General features: G+C 45.2%; 1 protein-coding gene across 2 annotated transcripts in view; it reads left to right on the forward strand.

Moving 5' to 3' along the window:
* The window catches only part of astn1 (astrotactin 1), a 1,605,092-nt gene extending 1,586,897 nt beyond the window's left edge, over window positions 1–18,195 (forward strand). For both annotated transcript variants that reach the window (XM_078407397.1, XM_078407398.1), the window contains 3 exons: window positions 4,895–4,995; window positions 8,387–8,570; window positions 12,772–18,195. In XM_078407397.1, coding sequence (XP_078263523.1) covers window positions 4,895–4,995; window positions 8,387–8,570; window positions 12,772–13,009 — 523 coding nt within the window. In that variant the 3' untranslated portion in view covers window positions 13,010–18,195. The remainder of the gene's footprint in view (window positions 1–4,894; window positions 4,996–8,386; window positions 8,571–12,771) is intronic.
* Window positions 18,196–18,951: the final 756 nt, after the last annotated feature.

The raw sequence follows: 18,951 nt of genomic DNA on the forward strand, positions 1-18,951 counted from the left end.
AACCAGACATTTAGAATGTAGCCAAAATGGGTAACCGAGGTGGATGTAGTCTCAACTCCCCAAGGCTCCTCCATTCAAAAGGAAGTTTCACCATCAAGATTATTTTGAAATACAACACTGAGTTTAGAGAGTATAAATTAATATTTAGGATTTTGAGAGTTTATTTCTATACTGCCCCTCTTTGCTGTACCAGAGGATATAGGTTTAAGGTGAGAGGGGAAAGATTTAATAGGAAACTGAGGGGCAACTTTTTCCACACAAAGTGCAATGGGTATATGGAACGGGCTGCCGGAGGAGGTAAGTACTATGTCAACACTTAAAAGACATTTGGCCAGGTATGTGGTTAGGAATAGTTTAGAAGGATATGGGCCCAATGCAGGCAGGTAGGAGTAGTGTAGATGGGGCATCTTGATTGGCATTGGAAAGTTGGACCGATGGCACCGATGTAGAAAACACCTATACTTCCATTCGGAACTGACTGTTGACTTTCTAGATATTGTAAAGCACTGATAACCTACTGTTCAGAAATTTCGATAGTATAGCATCTAGCTCACTACATGGTGTTTCTCGAGCTCTCTTTAAACTCACTGAGACACTATTCCAATGCTCCCTTTGAATCCTTAGGACCCTGACTTTCATGCTCTTTTGTATTCACTAGGGTCCTTTTTTACACATACTTTTATATGCACAGTGACCCTGCTGCCTGTGCTCCCTCTAAACTCACCAAGGCCATGTTTCCTGTGCTCCTTTTAAACTGACCAGGGTCCTGTTTCAATCTGATTTGGACGAGGGAATTGAATGCAACATCTCTAAGTTTGCGGATGACACGAAGCTGGGTGGCAGTGTTAGCTGCGAGGATGCTAGGAGGCTGCAGAGTGACTTGGATAGATTAGGAGAGTGGGCAAATGCATGGCAGATGCAATATAATGTGGATAAATGTGAGGTTATCCACTTTGGCGGCAAGAACAGGAAAGCAGAGTATTACCTGAATGGTGGCCAATTAGGAAAAGGGGAGATGCAACGTGACCTGGGTGTCATGGTGCACCAGTCATTGAAAGCAAGCATGCAGGTGCAGCAGGCAGTGAAGAAAGCGAATGGTATGTTAGCATTCATAGCAAGAGGATTTGAGTTTAGGAGCAGGGAGGTTCTGCTGCAGTTGTACAGGGCCTTGGTGAGACCGCATCTGGAGTATTGTGTACAGTTTTGGTCTCCTAATCTGAGGAAAGACATTCTAGCCTTAGAGGGAGTACAGAGAAGGTTCACCAGATTGATCCCTGGGATGGCAGGACTTTCATATGAAGAAAGACTGGATAGACTGGGCTTATACTCTCTGGAATTTAGAAGACTGAGGGGGGATCTTATTGAAACATATAAAATTCTTAAGCGGTTGGGGAGGCTAGATGCGGGAAGATTGTTCCCGATGTTGGGGAAGTCCAGAACCAGGGGTCACAGCTTAAGGATAAGGGGGAAGTCTTTTAGGACCGAGATGAGAAAACATTTCTTCACACAGAGAGTGGTGAGTCTGTGGAATTCTCTGCCGCAGAAGGTAGTTGAGGCCAGTTCATTGGCTATATTTAAGAGGGAGTTAGATGTGGCCCTTATGGCTAAAGGGATCAGGGGGTATGGAGAGAAGGCAGGTACAGGTTACTGAGCTGGATGATCAGCCATGATCATATTGAATGGCGGTGCAGGCTCGAAGGGCCGAATGGCCTACTCCTGCACCTATTTTCTATGTTTCTATGTTGGGGAAGTCCAGAACAAGGGGTCACAGTTTAAGGATAAGGGGGAAGTCTTTTAGGACCGAGATGAGAAAGTTTTTTTTCACACAGAGAGTGGTGAACCTGTGGAATTCTCTGCCACAGAAGGTAGTTGAGGCCAGTTCATTGGCTATATTTAAGAGGGAGTTAGATGTGGCCCTTGTGGCTAAAGGGATCAGGGGGTATGGAGAGAAGGTAGGTACGGGATACTGAGTTGGATGATCAGCCATGATCATATTGAATGGCGGTGCAGGCTCGAATGGCCAAATGGCCTACTCCTGCACCTATTTTCTATGTTTCTATGTCCCAAATCAAAACGTCACCGATTCAGCTTCTCCAGAGATTTACCACTTTTAAAAGACATTTTGACAGATATAAGGGCTAATCTGGTGAGTTCTGCCAGCACTTTGTGTCTTTTTTTTGTAAACCAGCATCTGCAGTTCCCTGTTTCAACATTCTCCTGTTTCACATGCTCCCCTTAAACTCACCTGGACCCTGATTCTAATCCTCACTTTAATCTCACCTAGTTCATTGGGAACTTCAGTGTAAATGAGTCATAGAGCTGTACAGCATGGAAACATGTCATTTGACCCATCCTACCCATCATGACAAAATTGGCATATTGGGCTCATCTTATTGACTTGTTTTTGATTCATATCCCTTAAATATATCCACTGACTTGGCCTCTACAGCCTTCTGTGGCAATGAATTCCACAGATTCACCACCCTCTAACTAAAGAAATTCCTCCTCATCTCCTTCCTAAAGGAACATTCTTTAATTCTGAGGCTATGACCTCTGGTCCAAGACTCTCCCACTAACCTCTCCCTATAACTCAAGCCCACAAGCCCAGGTAACAACCTGGTGAATCTATTTTGCATTCTTTCGAACTTAATGACGTCCTTTCTATAGTCGGGTGACCAGAACTGCACACAGTGCTCCAAGTGTGGTCCCATCACGACTTGTACAGCTGTTTTACGATGTCCATTTTTTGTTCTCGTTCTCTTTCCCAATGATGACAAATGTACCAAATGCCTTCTTCACTGCACGATCCACCTTAATCACCACTTTCAGGAAAATATGCACCTGCACTTTCAGATCTCTCTGTCTGCAAAACTCTCCTGGGCTCTACCACTTACTGTGTAAGTCCTGCCATAGTTTGACATAACACAGTGCAACACCTCATATTGGTATGTTTTAAAGGGCCTGTCCCACTTAGGTGATTTTACGGCGACTGCCGGCGACTAGGCTGTCGTTAACAGTTCGCCGGGGTGTCATGGGCATGATCGTGAGGTGTCTTCAAAGAATCCTAGTGGATCTCGGCACGTCGCTGAGAAATCAACCGGTATGAAATTTCTCGGCGACAGCTGGCTTGTCGCCAGGTATCGTTGCTTATTGCGGGCGCTGTCGAATGCTGTCCTCAGGTTTGCTAGGTTCTCTTAGATGCATTTAGAAGCACGTAATATCAAATTAAGTAAAGTCATTTGAAGATGCCATAAAATACTTGTGTTTAACCAATTTATTTATCGTCAGGACATTTGACAGGTAGATTAGAGGCGACAATTTGATGATCAGGTAAGCATGGGAATTTTCGCGATGTTTATGGCCATCAGCGATTACATTTAAAGTAGGTTCCCAACTCAGATATGCAACCCAGAAACCAGATATGCATCTCCCGTACATTTTCAAAGAATGCCTACACTCTGCACAAAAATCCATTTAACCACTTTTAAAATTACATTTCTTAATACTGCTATTAGTAAACTGGAAGTCAATCCAGTTTATGCCTTGTTACCGTGAAGCTTGGTTTTCAAGTAACCCGGGCAAGATGTTATATTTCAAAACTCTCAAGTAATTACCGACTTGTCAGTGATTTCAGCGAAAACTAGGACGGCGGAGAAGCATTGATAAGCGTGGGAATTCCGCGATGTTTCCTGAAGACGGTGTAATCTCGACCTTACTCGGCATTGTCGTGGTCATTGTCGTAGGGTAAAAGAAAATGTTGGCGATCTGCTACGACTTTGACAGTCGCCGGCAGTCGACAGAAAAATCGCCTAAGTGGGACAGGCCCTTTAATGTCTTAAATCAGAAGTGTGTTGGGTATTAATAGAAATAATAACTACAGGTCCACCACCGATTTTCCCACGCCCTTGGTTCCAGAGTCTTTCTGGATTATCAGTTTTGTTGGACCAATAGAGATACCAGCCCGCATAGTTGGCCTTGGAAGTCGGCTATGGGAATGGATCTGCCGGTTCCAGCCGGGCCAGAGTTCCAGACCCCTTGCCAGCAGGGGGCAAATCCGACCCACTAGAGGATTTTAGAGATACCCGCTAGAGGATTTTAGAGATACAGGATGGAAACAAGCCCTTCAGTCCACCAAGTCCCATACACGAGCACTATCCTATACACACGAGGGCCAATTTACAATTTTACCGAAGCCAATTAACCTACAAACCAGTACGTCTTTGGAATGTGGGAGGAAACCGCACACGGTCACAGGGAGAATGTACAAACTCCATGCAGACAGCACCCATAGTCAGGATCGAACCAGGGTCTTTGGCACTGTAAGGCAACAACTCCACAGCTGCACAATTGTGCCACACCAGCAGTGCCACAAACTCTGGTACGGTGAAACAAACAACTGTAGGTGCTGGTTTCCAGCACTGAGCCTACTTCCACTAACTGGTATTCTCTTCTGAAAACATGACTCTTTAGCCTATCGAATTTTTCACTCAAAGTTACCTTTGCACCACCTCTTACATTGTGCTTTGAGACTTTCTGCCTTGCAAGGGACACAACAATATAAAGGGAAGGGATTATGTGTGAAATCAAAGCATCCCGAGCATCAGCCACATCTGGTCTGACTCTTGTCTGATGCTCTGTTCATTCTTACAAGTGAAGTTTGTGCACCGTCTGTTCTGAGAAAATGTCTAAATATATAATGCGGAGCTGCTTCTGCTTAGATGTTGGCCGGTGCTATTTCTGTTCTGAACTGGATTCCAGCTGATTCGCAGCTGGTTTCAGTCTAGCTAGTATCTTCTGCAGGTGCCAGTGTGCGCTTCTGCCCAGATTTTGAAGATAAATAAGTTAACTGTATTGTCTATCAGCTAACTTCGGGGATCTTTTATGTTCAACCCAGGTTTACCTTGTGGACTGTAGACAACACTGGGAGGCGCTCCAGGCCAAGTGCAGTTACTGTCAAAGTGCCCTGCCCGCTCGTGGATGATGTCAAGGCTAAAGGTACCTTTCCGTCTAGCAACCTTTTGGTTAAACAGGGTCTACATTGCATCAGATCCTGGATCATCCCCACTTGTACTGGTCCCATCATTCACTGATTGTTATCTATCTATCTATCTATCTATCTATCTATCTATCTATCTATCTGTCTATCTGTCTATCTATCTATCTGTCTATCTGTCTATCTATCTATCTGTCTATCTGTCTATCTGTCTATCTGTCTATCTGTCTATCTGTCTATCTGTCTATCTGTCTGTCTGTCTGTCTGTCTGTCTGTCTGTCTGTCTGTCTGTCTGTCTGTCTGTCTGTCTGTCTGTCTGTCTGTCTGTCTGTCTGTCTGTCTATCTGTCTATCTGTCTATCTGTCTATCTGTCTTTCTGTCTATCTGTCTATCTGTCTATCTGTCTACCATGCCCTCTACACAGCCAAAACGGCACAGGACAGTGCAACAATTTTAGGCCCACCTTATTCACCATTCTCCCGTGGTCTGAATAAACCCACTTTTGTTACTTTTAAAAAACAATTTACATAATAAACTTTAATAAATGCGCTCCCCGCCCCCCCCCCCCCCCCCCCCCCCCCGGGAGGACCGGCTCCCGTCCCAGCATGCCCCACAACTGACTTTCCTCTCGTGGTGCAGCGCGCCACAGAGGCAGCGGCAGAGGATCCACAAGATGGCCGTTCCCGCCGCTCGCAGCCGAGCAACAAGAGGGTTTGGCTCCACGACCGGCCCGCAGGGGCCTGTTCCCTGTCCCCCCTTGCCCGCCTATGGCCAAGGGGGCACTCCCCTCCCATGGTTGGGCTGAGGGGGGAGGGAAGGGAGGGGTGGAGGAGGGTAGGGAGGGGGGAGGAAGGGGAGGGGAGGGGGGGTAGGGGGGGAGAGAGGAGGGGAGCATGGGAGGGATGGGGAGGGGCTAGGGGGAAGGGGTGAAGGGGAGGGCAGGAGGGGGTGCTGCACCAATGCAGGAGAGGTTTGGACCCAACAGGTCCACTTGGTCTATATAATCACTAAACATCCTACCTCTTGTCCATTTGTCTGCAGTCTGGGACCCGACCTGAAATGTCACCTGTCCATTCCCTCCCCAAATGCTTCCTGACCCACTGAGTTACACCAGTACTTTGTGTTTTGCTCAAGATTTTCGCATCTGCAGTCTCTTGTGTCTTCGCTGAATCATTGAAAGACACTATGAAAATAAGCCGCTCGGTCCACTGAGTCCACGCCAACCATCGATCACCCGTTCACTCTAAGTCTATGTCACTCCACTTTCTCATCCACTCTCTGAACATTAGGGGGAATTTTACATAGGCCAATTAATCCATAAACCCGCATGTGCTCGGGATGTGAGAGGAAACAGCAGCACTCAGAGGAAACCTACACAGGCAGCACTCAAGATCAGGATTGAACCCGGGTCTCTAGCACTGAGAGGCAGCAGCTCCACCTGCTGCAGCACCGCACTGCCCTTCTTGTTCATTTGTGTTGATTTGGATATTGTTGTAGAGTTACCGACTCTCCAATATCTAATTACATAATCTTTGTGATAATCTTTGTGAACCATAACTTTTATCTAAAGGCTCTCGATAACATTCTCTGCAAATTGTCTATTGGAAAACATCAAATATTACCACATCATTATTTTTATGCAAAGCAAATGGGACACTCAGCAGATAGAAACCAGGCATAAACAAGTGATTTAAATTGTACAGGACAGATAAGAACATCAAACAATGGAATTCACATTTCTCTCCTTGGGCTGATATGGGGAACAATAAAGATGCCACTCGCTCTCCTTCTGAATGTGGACTTCAAAAAGAAGTTTCCTGGCTGAAGCTTCCAACTGGCAAAGTTCACCTGAAGGTTCAGCATCAAAATTTAAAACACATTACTCTTCAGCTGCTGCCTCCAAAATATCAATAATGCATGCCGACTGCTGTCAGTAGAACTCGTGAAAATGAGGATAGCTTTCTCAGTAGTTTGATTTCTGGACTCTCTCTCAAATTGATGGGTTTCTGTGAAGTCTGGGCACCCACCAGGTGAAAATGCTGCCCTCTAACTCAAAACATTATCTGCCAACCCAAAAACATGTTGCTTAATTCAATTAAATGTTACCTCTTGAACAAAAAGTGTTGGCTAACTGAAAAGACAATTGAAAGAAGAAACTGCAGATGCTGAGTTTCCAAAAAAAGACACAAAGTGCTGGAGTATCTCAGTTGGTTAGGCTGCATCTCTGGAGAACATGGATAGGTGACATTTTGGGGTGGGACCCTTCTTCAGGCTGATTGTGGTGGGGAGGGAGGGAGAAACCGGGAAGAGAGGATGGCCAGGATAAAGCCTGCTGAATAATAGTTGGACACAAGTAAGGCGAGGGTGCTTATAGGCACATGGTTGGACAAAGGCCAGAGATGAAACGACAGAAGGTATGAGGTGAAAAGATTGGAGTTGCAAATTGTGAAGCTAGAGGAAGGATTATAGATGGAGGGGCGGGGGAAGAATTAGGTGTGAGTCTAGGTGGTGAAAGAAAGAGGGAGGGGAAATGGGGAGGGGTAGTCCAAAATAGCATAATTTAATCCAGCTTTGCATTGTGCTGTGTAGATTCTCCCGCTAGTATTCTTATACATCACTCATACATTATGTGTGGAACTAGCTGCCAGAGGATGTTGTCGAGGAAGATACTATAACAGCATTAAAAAGACACTTAGACAGGTACATGGATCGGAAAGATTCAAAGGGATAAGGGCCAAACGCGGGGACATGGGGCTACTTAGAAGGGGCAGCTTGGCCAGCATTGGACGAGTTGGGTCAAAGGGTCTGTTTCCATTCTGTGTAACTATGAATTTACTCAATTAGTCATTGCTAGCGTTATCACAGCTGCCTGGCATAGATCCCCTTCTGCGCCCTGTTTTTTACACATTTGAATATTAATGTTCCCTCCAATGATTATTCAACAATGGCAATGACTAACTGCGTAGAGTCATCGATCCTGACCTCAGATGCTTTCTGTGTGGAGTCTGCACGTTCTCCCTGTGACTGCGTGGATTTCCTCTGAGTACTCTGGTTTCCTCCCACATCGCGAATTCATGCAGAGTTTGCAGGTTAATTGGACTCGGTAAATTGCCGCTTGTGTGTAGGGAATGGATGAGAAAGTGGGACAACATAGAACTAGTGTGAATGGGTGATCGGTGTGTTGGCATGGACTCAGTGGGCCAAAGGGCCTGTTTCCATGCAGTATTGCAAACAAAGCAAAAAAACTAAATTCAATGGGTCAGTTAGCATCTGTGGAGGGAATGGATGGGTGATGTTTTGGGTCAGGACCCTCTCTCCAGACTGGTCAAGATTCCACCATCTGCAGTTCCTTGTGTCCCCCTGTTAACTGATTTACTTTGATTTCTTTCGCAGAAATTGCTGACAAAATCTATAACTTGTTCAATGGCTACACAAGTGGAAAGGAACAGCAAACTGCATACAATACACTGATGGATCTGGGCTCCTCTACTCTACACCGTGTCTATTATCACTACAACCAGGACTATGAACACTTTGGAGAATTTACTTGGCGCTGTGAAGATGAATTGGGACCAAGGTAAGGCAACTTCAACCATTTACAGGGGGGGGGAGGCCATGAAATTCAGCCGGGCAAGGAGTGGGAAAGATGAATTAAAAAACTCCTCATGGGTGACAGAGCAGCACAGTGGCCCAGATGATAGAGCTACTGCCTCACAGTGCCAGAGACTCAGGTTTGATCCTGACCCCGGGTGCTGTCAGTGTGGAGTTTGCACATTTTCTCTGTGGCGGCGTGGGTTTCCTCCAGATGCTCTGGCTCCTCCCACATCCCAAGGACATGCAGGTTTGAAAACCTCAGTAAATTGACCCCCGTGTCTAGGGAGTGGATGCAAAACTGGAATAACATAGTAACTAGAGCAATGGATGATCGATGATCGGTGTGGGCTAAAAGGCTTGTTCCCGTGCTGTATCTTTCAATCAAAATGCTAATGTTCCATCCCTAATTTCACCAAGTTTGAGTGGCAATCTGTTTCCAAGTCAGAATGTTGTGTGACTTAAAGGTCTTGATGTTCCTGTACACCTGCTGATCCTCTTCTTGCAGATGTTGCAAATCTGAAACAAAAGCATGTTATAACTCAGACTTTCTCTAATCGGACTTTACTGCACGTTATCTTGCCACTAAACATTATTCCCTTTATCCTGTATCTGTAGACTGTGGGCGGCTTGATTGTAACCATGTATAGTCTTTCCACTGACTGGTTATCAAGCAACAAAAGCTTTTCACCGTACCTCGATACACATGACAATAAACTAAACTAAACTAAACTTGATGTTTCAATTTGAAGATCCTTTGTCTGACCTGGGAATGTGACGAAAACAAGCTCTTCTCCGAAATGCAGCTACAAATTTACAGTGTAGGTGGTGGGCTGGATTGATAGGGCAAAGGGAATGGCTATGATGGAGTAAGACCAGGGCGACTGAGTCAGTGGGGCAGTTAGACGATGATTACACTTTATCTGTGTTAGCAGGCACTGATATAAGGGCTGTGGAGCAATCCCAGCAGATCCGGTTGTGCCAATGGAGAGAGAAACGTTGAGCCAACATCACCAATGGAAGATAGACACAAAATTTTGAAGTAACTCAGCGGACAGGCAGCGCTCTCTGGAGAGAAGGAATGGGTGATGTTTCGGGTCGAAACCCTTCTTCAGACGTCTTAGTCTGAAGAAGGGTCTCGACCTGAAACGTCACCCATCACTTCTGTCCAGACATGCTGCCTGTCTCGCTGAGTTACTCCAGCATTTTGTGTCTAGTTTTGATGTAAACAAGCATCTGCAGTTCCTTCACACACATGATAGATGGATGGCTGGGCATCAACCATAAGCACAGATACATAAAATATGTTTCTCTGCATATTGAAGAACACTTCAGTGCCAGTGCACCAAAACACAGGGGCTGCACAGTGGCACAGCAGCACAGTGGTAAAATTGCAGCCTTACAGCACCAGAGACCCAGGTTCAATCCTGACTATGGGTGCTGTCTGAATGGAGTTTGCACATTCTCCCTGTGACTGTGTGGGTTTTCTCTAGGTTCTCTGTTTTTTTCCCACATTCCAAAGACGTACAGATTTATTGGCTTCTGTGAACTGTCTCTACTGTGTAGGATACATCTAGTGTCATTAGTTGGTGTGGACTGAGTGGGCCAAGGAGCCTGTTTCCACGCTGTGTCACTAAACTAAACTAAAACTAGAACATAGATGTACCAACAACAATCTCAGCCCATGGTCTTCTGCTCCAAACCTCAATGGCTTACAGTACTCATGTTTTGGCTCCTTTTACCTTTATCTGTGTTTTGGGCACATCACAATTTCCACTGCTGCTCCTCAATAATTGGGCAAATGAGAAACTGTGACCAGTTTACAGCACCATCATTCTGAACATGGTGAACACTCTAAGGGTGAACTATTATTGATGTAACCTCATCACTGATCCTTCTCTCTATTGATCTTTCAGTGTTAACAACACCACACACCTGCCTGCTAACATAATAAGTAGGTGTGTGTTGTCGCCATAAGGCAGGAGAATCATACTGAATAATAGATAATAGACAATAGGTGCAGGAGCAGGCCATTCAGCCCTTCGAGCCAGCACCGCCATTCAATGCGATCATGGCTGATCACTCTCAATCAGTACCCCGTTCCTGCTTCTCCCCATACCCCCACATAATATGCCCTCCAGAAACACAAGGTCATCTTTTTTCCACCTAATTAAAGCATGTGGTGGTTTTGTCAGACCGGCAGAGTCTGTGATGAATATGGTGCAGAATTTATGAAATGAGGAACCAGTGTCCCCAGATATAGAAAACCATTCTGAATTTACTGATAAAGTTTTAGGGTGAAGGAAGAGAAGGCCATAGAAAGACATGGAGATCGAGTAGCAACAGTGTCGTGCTGATAGAACTGCTGCCTCACAGTGCCAAAGACCTTGGTTCAATCCTGTATCTCTAAAGTCTAATGGCCAAAATCTTTGCACAGTGGAGAGGCTGCAAATGCTTCTGGTGTTTAAGCTGGACTTGATCACTGGATTTAATGCAATACACTATATTTTTTTTTAAATTCCCTGGTAGTAGTTTTGCCTCAGGTTGTTAGTTTTTTTTCATTCTTTATTCATTTGTAAATATTCCGCTTAAGTTAAAAACATCAAAGTAAAGATTTCAGGTTTCAGGGAGGTTTAGAGGCTGTATTTCAGTGAAGGGCTATAAATATGGTCAACCTGCTCAACTTCATCGTTGAGGTATATTCTTCAAATAACTTTGCCAAGTTCAGTATTAAGCCTGTTTTTGATGAATATTTACTAAGAAATTTTGAATGATTCCCACATGTAAAAAAATTCCTGAGACGGGATCGTCTGAAATTGCAAGCACAAATTTCATCAGTTTCACAGAAGGTGCATCTCCCTGCAGCATTTCTTCGGCTTGCCTCGTGACACTGTCCAACCCACTTATGAGAGCTCTGTCATACTAAACTTCACCCAATGCCCAAAGAAAAGCTGGTCACAGCAGTTGTATCTTTGAGATAATCCTTTAGTTTAGTTTAGTTTAGTTTAGAGATACTGTGTGCAAACAGCCAAGACCCATTCACACGAGTTGGTTAGTTTCGTTGATTGTCACTCTCTCAGCAGCCCTCCAAAGAGTTGGCTGAAATTATATGTTCAAATTCTGCAGAACAACGGTCCTCAACATTTCTGCCATTGATGGTGTGCTGGTCCAGTTGTCCAATGGGACACTTGTTCAATACAGACCGGAATGAAATGGTGGGAGCCTTTGTTCCATTTCCCCGGTCATCAACCAAACAACTGCTCCTCACCATTTGAAGCCACAAAATATTTGAGTTTGTAAATTAAAAGTTTTAATAATAATATTTGATCAAACCCCTGTTTATACAGTTTTTCTTTTTCACAATTCACATGGAAGATGTGACATCAGCATAACTTTAAACCTAACACTACTTATTCTTCTTCCCTCTTATTTCCATCTCTGCTTCACCACTCCACCTTATTGTTCCATCATCATCTTCTCTCTCCCTTTTCTTTTCACTGCTTTCCCCTCCATCTTACCTTTGCACTTCCTTTCCCTCTCTCCCACCATTGAACTCTCAATCTTTCTCATCTTCTGTCTCATCTGCTTTTCTCATGTCTACCTTGTTCTCTCCCCTTCTTTGAGCGCTCTCTCTCTCTCTCTCTCTCTCTCTCTCTCTCTCTCTCTCTCTCTCTCTCTCTCTCTCTCTCTCTCTCTCTCTCTCTCTCTTCTCTCTCTCTCTCTCTCTCTCTCTCTCTCTCTCTCTCTCTCTCTCTCTCTCTCTCTCTCTCTCTCTTCTCTCTCCCTCCTCCCTCCCTCCCTCCCTCCCTCCCTCCCTCCCTCCCTCCCCCTCCCTCCCTCCCTCCCCCTTCCTCCCCCCTCCCTCCCTCTTTCCTCCCCCCTCCCTCCCTCTTTCCCCCTCCCTCTTTCCCCCTCCCTCTTTCCCCCTCCCTCTTTCCCCCTCCCCCTTTCCCCCTCCCCCTTTCCCTCTCCCCTTTCCCTCTCCCCCCTTTCCCTCCTCATTCTTTCCCTCCCCCCTCTTTCCCTCCCCCTCTTTCCCTCCCCCTCTACCTCTACCTCTCTCCCACCCTCTTCATTGCATTTGCCCTTGCCTCTCCCCCACTGTCCCCTCCATTGTCAACTCACCCCTTTGGTGTCCCTCCCTGATTTCCCCATCCCTCTCTCTTCACCCAACTCATCACCTACAGGAAGGCTGGTCTGATCCTGTCCAAATTGGAAGAGTTGAACAACTGGTGCAGAAGCCTCCTGCGGGAACCCAAGATCACCCTTCGCCGCCTCTCCTTGAAGTATCTCTCCTGCCGATACAGCGAAATGAAGCCCCCGGGAATAAACTGGCAGGAACTGAACACAGAAGTCAAAAAGATCAGTGAGGAGCAGTTCCTGACAGTGCTGTACAATGACTATGGAGAACATAAAGAGTTCTGACAGAGGAATGTGTTTTGTGGCCATTCCCTACCCCTCCCATCTCTCCCCACCCACCTCCCCTCCTTCGCCAGCAGTCCACGCAACCTTTGGGGTTGAATGTTGCTTGGCTGCCTGCAATTGTTTTGTGGAGATTGTTAAACCCCAGGCTTACTCTGGTATGGCTATGAAACAATGAAGCTGTTTAGGTAATGTCAGCCAAACATGTGGATCACTTAATTTTAACTTTTTCATGAGAAGCAGGAGGAATCCGGGGAAAGATTGGATGGTGGTGCTAGTGATTGCGTTGTCTTCTGCCGTTGCTGCTGGTTCGGGGCCCCATGTTTATGGAGATTGCTTTGCTGAGTGTTTTCCATTTTTGGTGAACCAAAGGCAGCTTTATTCAATGCTCATTTGGTACATCGAGTCACCACGCATTGCCAAGTCTGGAATTGCACAGGCAGCGGATTCAGTTGGGATCTTGGAATAGGATCACGTGTTTTGTGATATGATTGCACCCGTGTTAACTCAATGCCTCCTCGTGTTTTGAATGGAACAATAAAAGGCGCTGATTTCCCACCTGGAAAGAGGCTGGTTACTATGATATAGGTCCCCTTCACAGGATGGTTAATGGATGTCTGAGGGTTGATGCATAGAGCAAATTACTAGTTACCTAAGATGGACACAAAATCCTGGAGTAACTGAGCGGGTCAGGCAGCATCTCTTGAGAAAAGGTATAGGTGATGTTTCGGCATGAGACCCTTCTTCAGTCTGAAGAAGGGTGTCGACCCAAAACGTCATCTAGTTCTTTTCTCCAGAAACGCTACCTAACCCGCCAAGTTACTCCGTCATTTTGTGTCTATCGTCGGTGTAAACTAGTGTCTGCAGTTCCTTCCTGTGCTTACTATGTGCCTAGTTTGTTGTGAAGGACCTGGTCAATGGAGATAGTTTAGCAATGGCATCTGATGCCCACCATCAGCCAGAGCATCATTCTTTGTTATGGTCCCTTATGGCGGTTCAGACCTAATCTCCCGATAATCACGAGACTCAGAAGTGAATGGTGACATTTAGTGACGTTCCAGCGTTCTTGGGAAACCCGCGGACCTCAGTTCAGCAGGGACATTCTTTGCAGCACAGTGGAACGTAGAGACACACACACACACACACACACACACACACACACACACACACACACACACACACACACACACACACACACACACACACACACACACACACACACGCACACACACACACACACCTTCATATCACCCAACCCTTGTTCAGTTTCTCAATCAACTGTATATGTTTGACACGTTGAATCTGCTGTGCACCACTATCAGATGGCTTTCTACATTCACTCGAACATTATGGCAAACTCATCCCCACTCACTCTTCAGAATAAGAACCATTCTTCAGGCATCCCCCAGCATGCAGATTAGATCAGGTTCGATCAGACTCTAGTGAATTCCCTGCCAGCAGTAGGCACTTCTGATACACATCCACTCTACACATAGTCAGGTGCATGGTCTACGATTAAGTGTTTTAATATTTATTAAGTATAGCCTTTTTATATATTATACATATTAAAAAGAATCAACTTTTAAGATTACTGTAGCGGAGGTATAAATGCTCAAAAATGTGATGATGTAATATTTTATGTGGCCCTTTGTCAGAACTCAGTAGCTGCTAACACTCTCTCAGCCATCAAAGAACACAACAGTAAAAGTGAGCAGTCTGGTGCCTGCTAAGAAACCACTTCCCCAGCACCGAACATTGGCTTCAGGGCTCATATTCAGGTTGCCTGAGCTGAAATCAATTGTAGTTTGTGTCCCTCTGACCAATTCCAGATGAAACACTCGTCTACCCTTGTTAGAACCTCACTCACAGCGAGTCCTAAGGTCAGTCATTTCTTCCCATATTCCACCCAAAAACAAGGGCTGAGAAGCCTCCATTCTGCCTCTGCCCAGCTGCACAGCACACTGGGTTTCTCTGCAACATTATTACTTTAATGATCGGAGAAATCTGACTGTGGAGTCCAAATTGCTGTTGTTACACGTAGTGCTTCACGAAGGGTTGAAAGGCAGTTGATAATGAGATATTTTCACAATGTTGTGCTTGTTTGCAGTGTCTAACTAGTCATTCTCATTATTTCTCCATTTGCAGCTCCATTTATACCCATAATGTTAGCTTGTTTTGTCGCCTAGAACCGTGAATAGACTTCTAATGTAAATAGAACACCAACTGTTTCCATAACTGTGATGTAACGGTCTGAAGAAGAGTCTCGACCTGAAACCTTACCCATGCCGTCTCTCCAGAGATACTGCCTGTCCGGCTGAGTTACTCCAGCTTTTTGTGTCTGTCTTCTGTGATGTGACACTGTGCTTGTCATACAATTCAGCTTGCTTCTGCTTCATCCAACCATCTTTCTCTCTGATCTCTGGGGTGAATCCATCTCCACCAGAACCTATTTCCCCCATTATCTGTAGCTGTTCCTCTCTTACCAAGTACCCACAGTTTAGTGGCAGCCAACATTACACAGTGGCCTCTCTGCATGTGTGTACACATGTAGTTAGTTGTGTGTGTGTCTGCAACCACATCCCTGACCAACACATAGAACAGTGCAGCACAGAAATAATCCCTTTGCCCTGCAATGTCCATGCCGATCATTATACCTCGTTAAACTAATTTCTTCTGCCTGCACGTGATCCATATCCATCCATTCCATGCATTCCCATGTACAGCATATTACAACATCTGTGGTATACAACATGTACCACAGACCTATTATATTGCCCTTGGTTATTCTTTCCTGAGGTTAACATCACTCAAATCATACTTTAACTAATGGGTGGCATGGTGGCGCAGCGGTAGAATTGTTGCCTTACAGCGCTAGAGACCCGGGGTTGATCCTGCCTAAGGGTACTGGCTGTATGGAGTTTGTACATTCTCCCTGTGACTATGTGGGTTTTCTTTAGGTGCTCCAGTTTCCTCCCACACTCCAAAGACATACAGATTTGTAGGTTAATTGGCTTCGATAAAATGTAAATTGTCCCTAGTGTGTGGGATAGTGTTAGCGTATGGGGTAATCGCTGGTCGGTGCGGACTCAGTGGACCAAAAGGCCCGTTTCCACGCTGCATCACTGAAGACTAAAATCTAAAGAGTGCAATCTTTCACCAATCAGGAATATTTAATATTCTGAGCAAACAGTGATAAAGTTCAAAGAAGAATGTAGAATTGATTTCCAGAGTAGCACACCCTGTGTGTGGCTTTTATATGCTTTAATAGTCTGAGTTTTTGGTTAAAGGGTTCTTGAACCAGTGCTCCTGATATGAGTCTGTAGAAGGGTCTTGACCCGAAATGTCACCCGTTCCTACTCTCCAGAGATGCTGCCTGTCCCGCTGAGTTACTCTAGCATTTATCACCCGATATACGAACGGCAGCAGCAAGGAAAGTTAGTAAGCATCTTCCATTTGCATGAGTGTTGATAGTCACACAGAGGAAAACGTCCCCACGGGAAATGGCATCCATGTTAATCACCTGTGTGGATGCATCACCTTTTGGTCCTCTCCGCTATCCAAAGGGAAATATTGTCTTGTAAATTAAAATGGAATTCACAAATCCCCCTACTTAAAATAAGTAAGACTCTAGACAATCCTCCCCTCCAGTTAAGTTTCAAACAGAGGGTGGTTGGTATATGAAATGAGCTGCCAGAGGAGGTAGTTGAGGCAGATAATATCACAACATTTAAAAGACATTTGGACAAGTACATGGACAGGACATTTTAGAGGGTGGTCACGGTGGCGCAGCCTTACAGCGAATGCAGCGCCGGATACCCGGGTTCGATCCTGACTACGGGTGCTGTCTGTACGGAGATTGTATGTTCTCCCCGTGACGTGTGTGGGTTTTCTTCGAGATCTTCGGTTTCCTCCCACACTCCAAAGACATGCAGGTTTGTAGGTTAATTGGCTTGGTAAATGTAAAAATTGTCCCTCGTGTGTGTAGGATAGTGTTAATGTGCAAGGATCACTGGTCGGCGCGGACCCGGTGGGCCGATGGGCCTGTTTCCGCGCTGTATCTCTAAAAAAAGAGGGATAGGTGCGGATGGGACTATTGTACATGGGACAGCTTGGTCAGCATGGGCAAGTTGGGCAGAATGGCCTGTTTCCCTGCTGTATGAATCTATGACTCTAATAAAACAGTTGCATTACCTTCATTAATAAGCTGAGCCAAGTAGTTTAATATGGCCTGAGCCAAAACGTCACCTATCCATGTTCTACAAGATGCTGCCTGACCCACTTTTGTTGTAAACCAGCATCTGCAGTTCCTTGTTTCTCTAGTCGATGGCATATTTGTGCTGTCAAAACAGGTGTGGCTATTTAATGAGTGACAGGATTAACAGCATCTTGGATTCTTGGTTAAGTTGTTGGCGAAGTTGTTTCTGTAATGTTTCACTGCTTAGGACTTTTAGAAAGTCCTGAGGCCACCATTTACTGTGCAGAGCAGACACGTACTGTCGGCACTGAACTGTATTGCATGAAGGGTGGACATGGACTATTTGTAGTTTCCCTGCCTCCCACTGCATATATTAATTTACACGTTCTAGAACAAGGACTGCATTTATATTTCTCTTTGAGGAAAGGTATGGCAAATCAGACTAACGTACAACATATTCCGCAGTTGGCTTCAATGCATTTCAACTCTGAGACACCCTCGACCAAAATAAGAGTTGCTTTATTTATAAGGGAATATTTTCATTGAGTCAAAATTAATTTACACCAAATTTTTCATTCAGTTAATGAGGGCTTGGCACGAACGTGAACTGCTTGGCCCCAGTGTGAATGTACGCTGGTAACTCAGAAGCAACTGGGGGGCTCCCCGGCCTGTGGTCTCGTGGGTGTTTTGTTTGGACTGCATTACAGAAGTGGGCAGAGTGAAAGGTTTCATTGATCAGGTTAGCTGCCGCTTTCTCAAACCTGCTACATCTGTTCTGAACATTTAACTTGTGAGCAAATATTTTGAGACCTGCACTCAAATGCACAGTGGTCTTAAATCGGTGTTTGGACATATGTGCTCTGAGTTTCTACAAAGCAGGTTTTCAGTGGTATATATGCTGATGTAAAATGAGAGTTTGTGAACCAGTATCGTGCACATATGTTGGTTATTGTCTCCTTGAATCCAGTGGCTGTTACAACATAAAGTATTGATACCGAGATTGGCCGGACTCTCATTTCTTCCTTGCTGTCGATCGTAGTATAACATGCTACACCTGTGTCATACCATATAGATGTGTCAGATGTGGAGTGGTGATTGCAAAGGGGATGGAGCAGAGATCCAGATCTGAATGATTAAGAGTTGAATTATCCCACGATGGATCACTCAATGGACAGGTGAACGTTCCCACCAAAATTTCAAAATATTGCATTTGTGGTCAAATGATGTTTTCACGATTCTGCCTCAACAACATGAACACAAGAGACAATTTTTTTACACAAAAAGGTGGTGGGTGAATGGAAGGAGATGCCAAATGACGTAGTTGAGCCAGGTACGACCGCAACATTAAAGAAGCATTTGGACAAGTACAGGGATAGGATAGTTTAGAGGGATATGGGCCAAATGTAGGCAGATGGGACTAGTGTAGATGAGACACATTGGTCGTTGTGGGCAAGTTGGGCCAAAGGGTCTGTTTCTGCACGGCATGACTATATTACAGGTGGGAGAGTCTAGGATCAGAGGCCATAGCCTCAGAAGAAAAGTACGTATCTTTGGAAAGGAGATGAGGAGGAATTTCTTTGGTCAGAGGGTGGTGAATCTGTGGAATTCGTTGCCACAGATGGTTGTGGAGGCCAAGTTAATGGATATATTTATGATGGAGATTGACAGATTCTTGATTAGTACGGGTGTCGGGGGTAATGGGGAGAAGGCAGGAGAATGGGGTTGGGAGGGAAACATAGATCAGCCATGA

Source organism: Rhinoraja longicauda, chromosome 11 (assembly GCF_053455715.1).
Source record: "Rhinoraja longicauda isolate Sanriku21f chromosome 11, sRhiLon1.1, whole genome shotgun sequence".
Taxonomy (NCBI): Eukaryota; Metazoa; Chordata; class Chondrichthyes; order Rajiformes; family Arhynchobatidae; genus Rhinoraja; species Rhinoraja longicauda.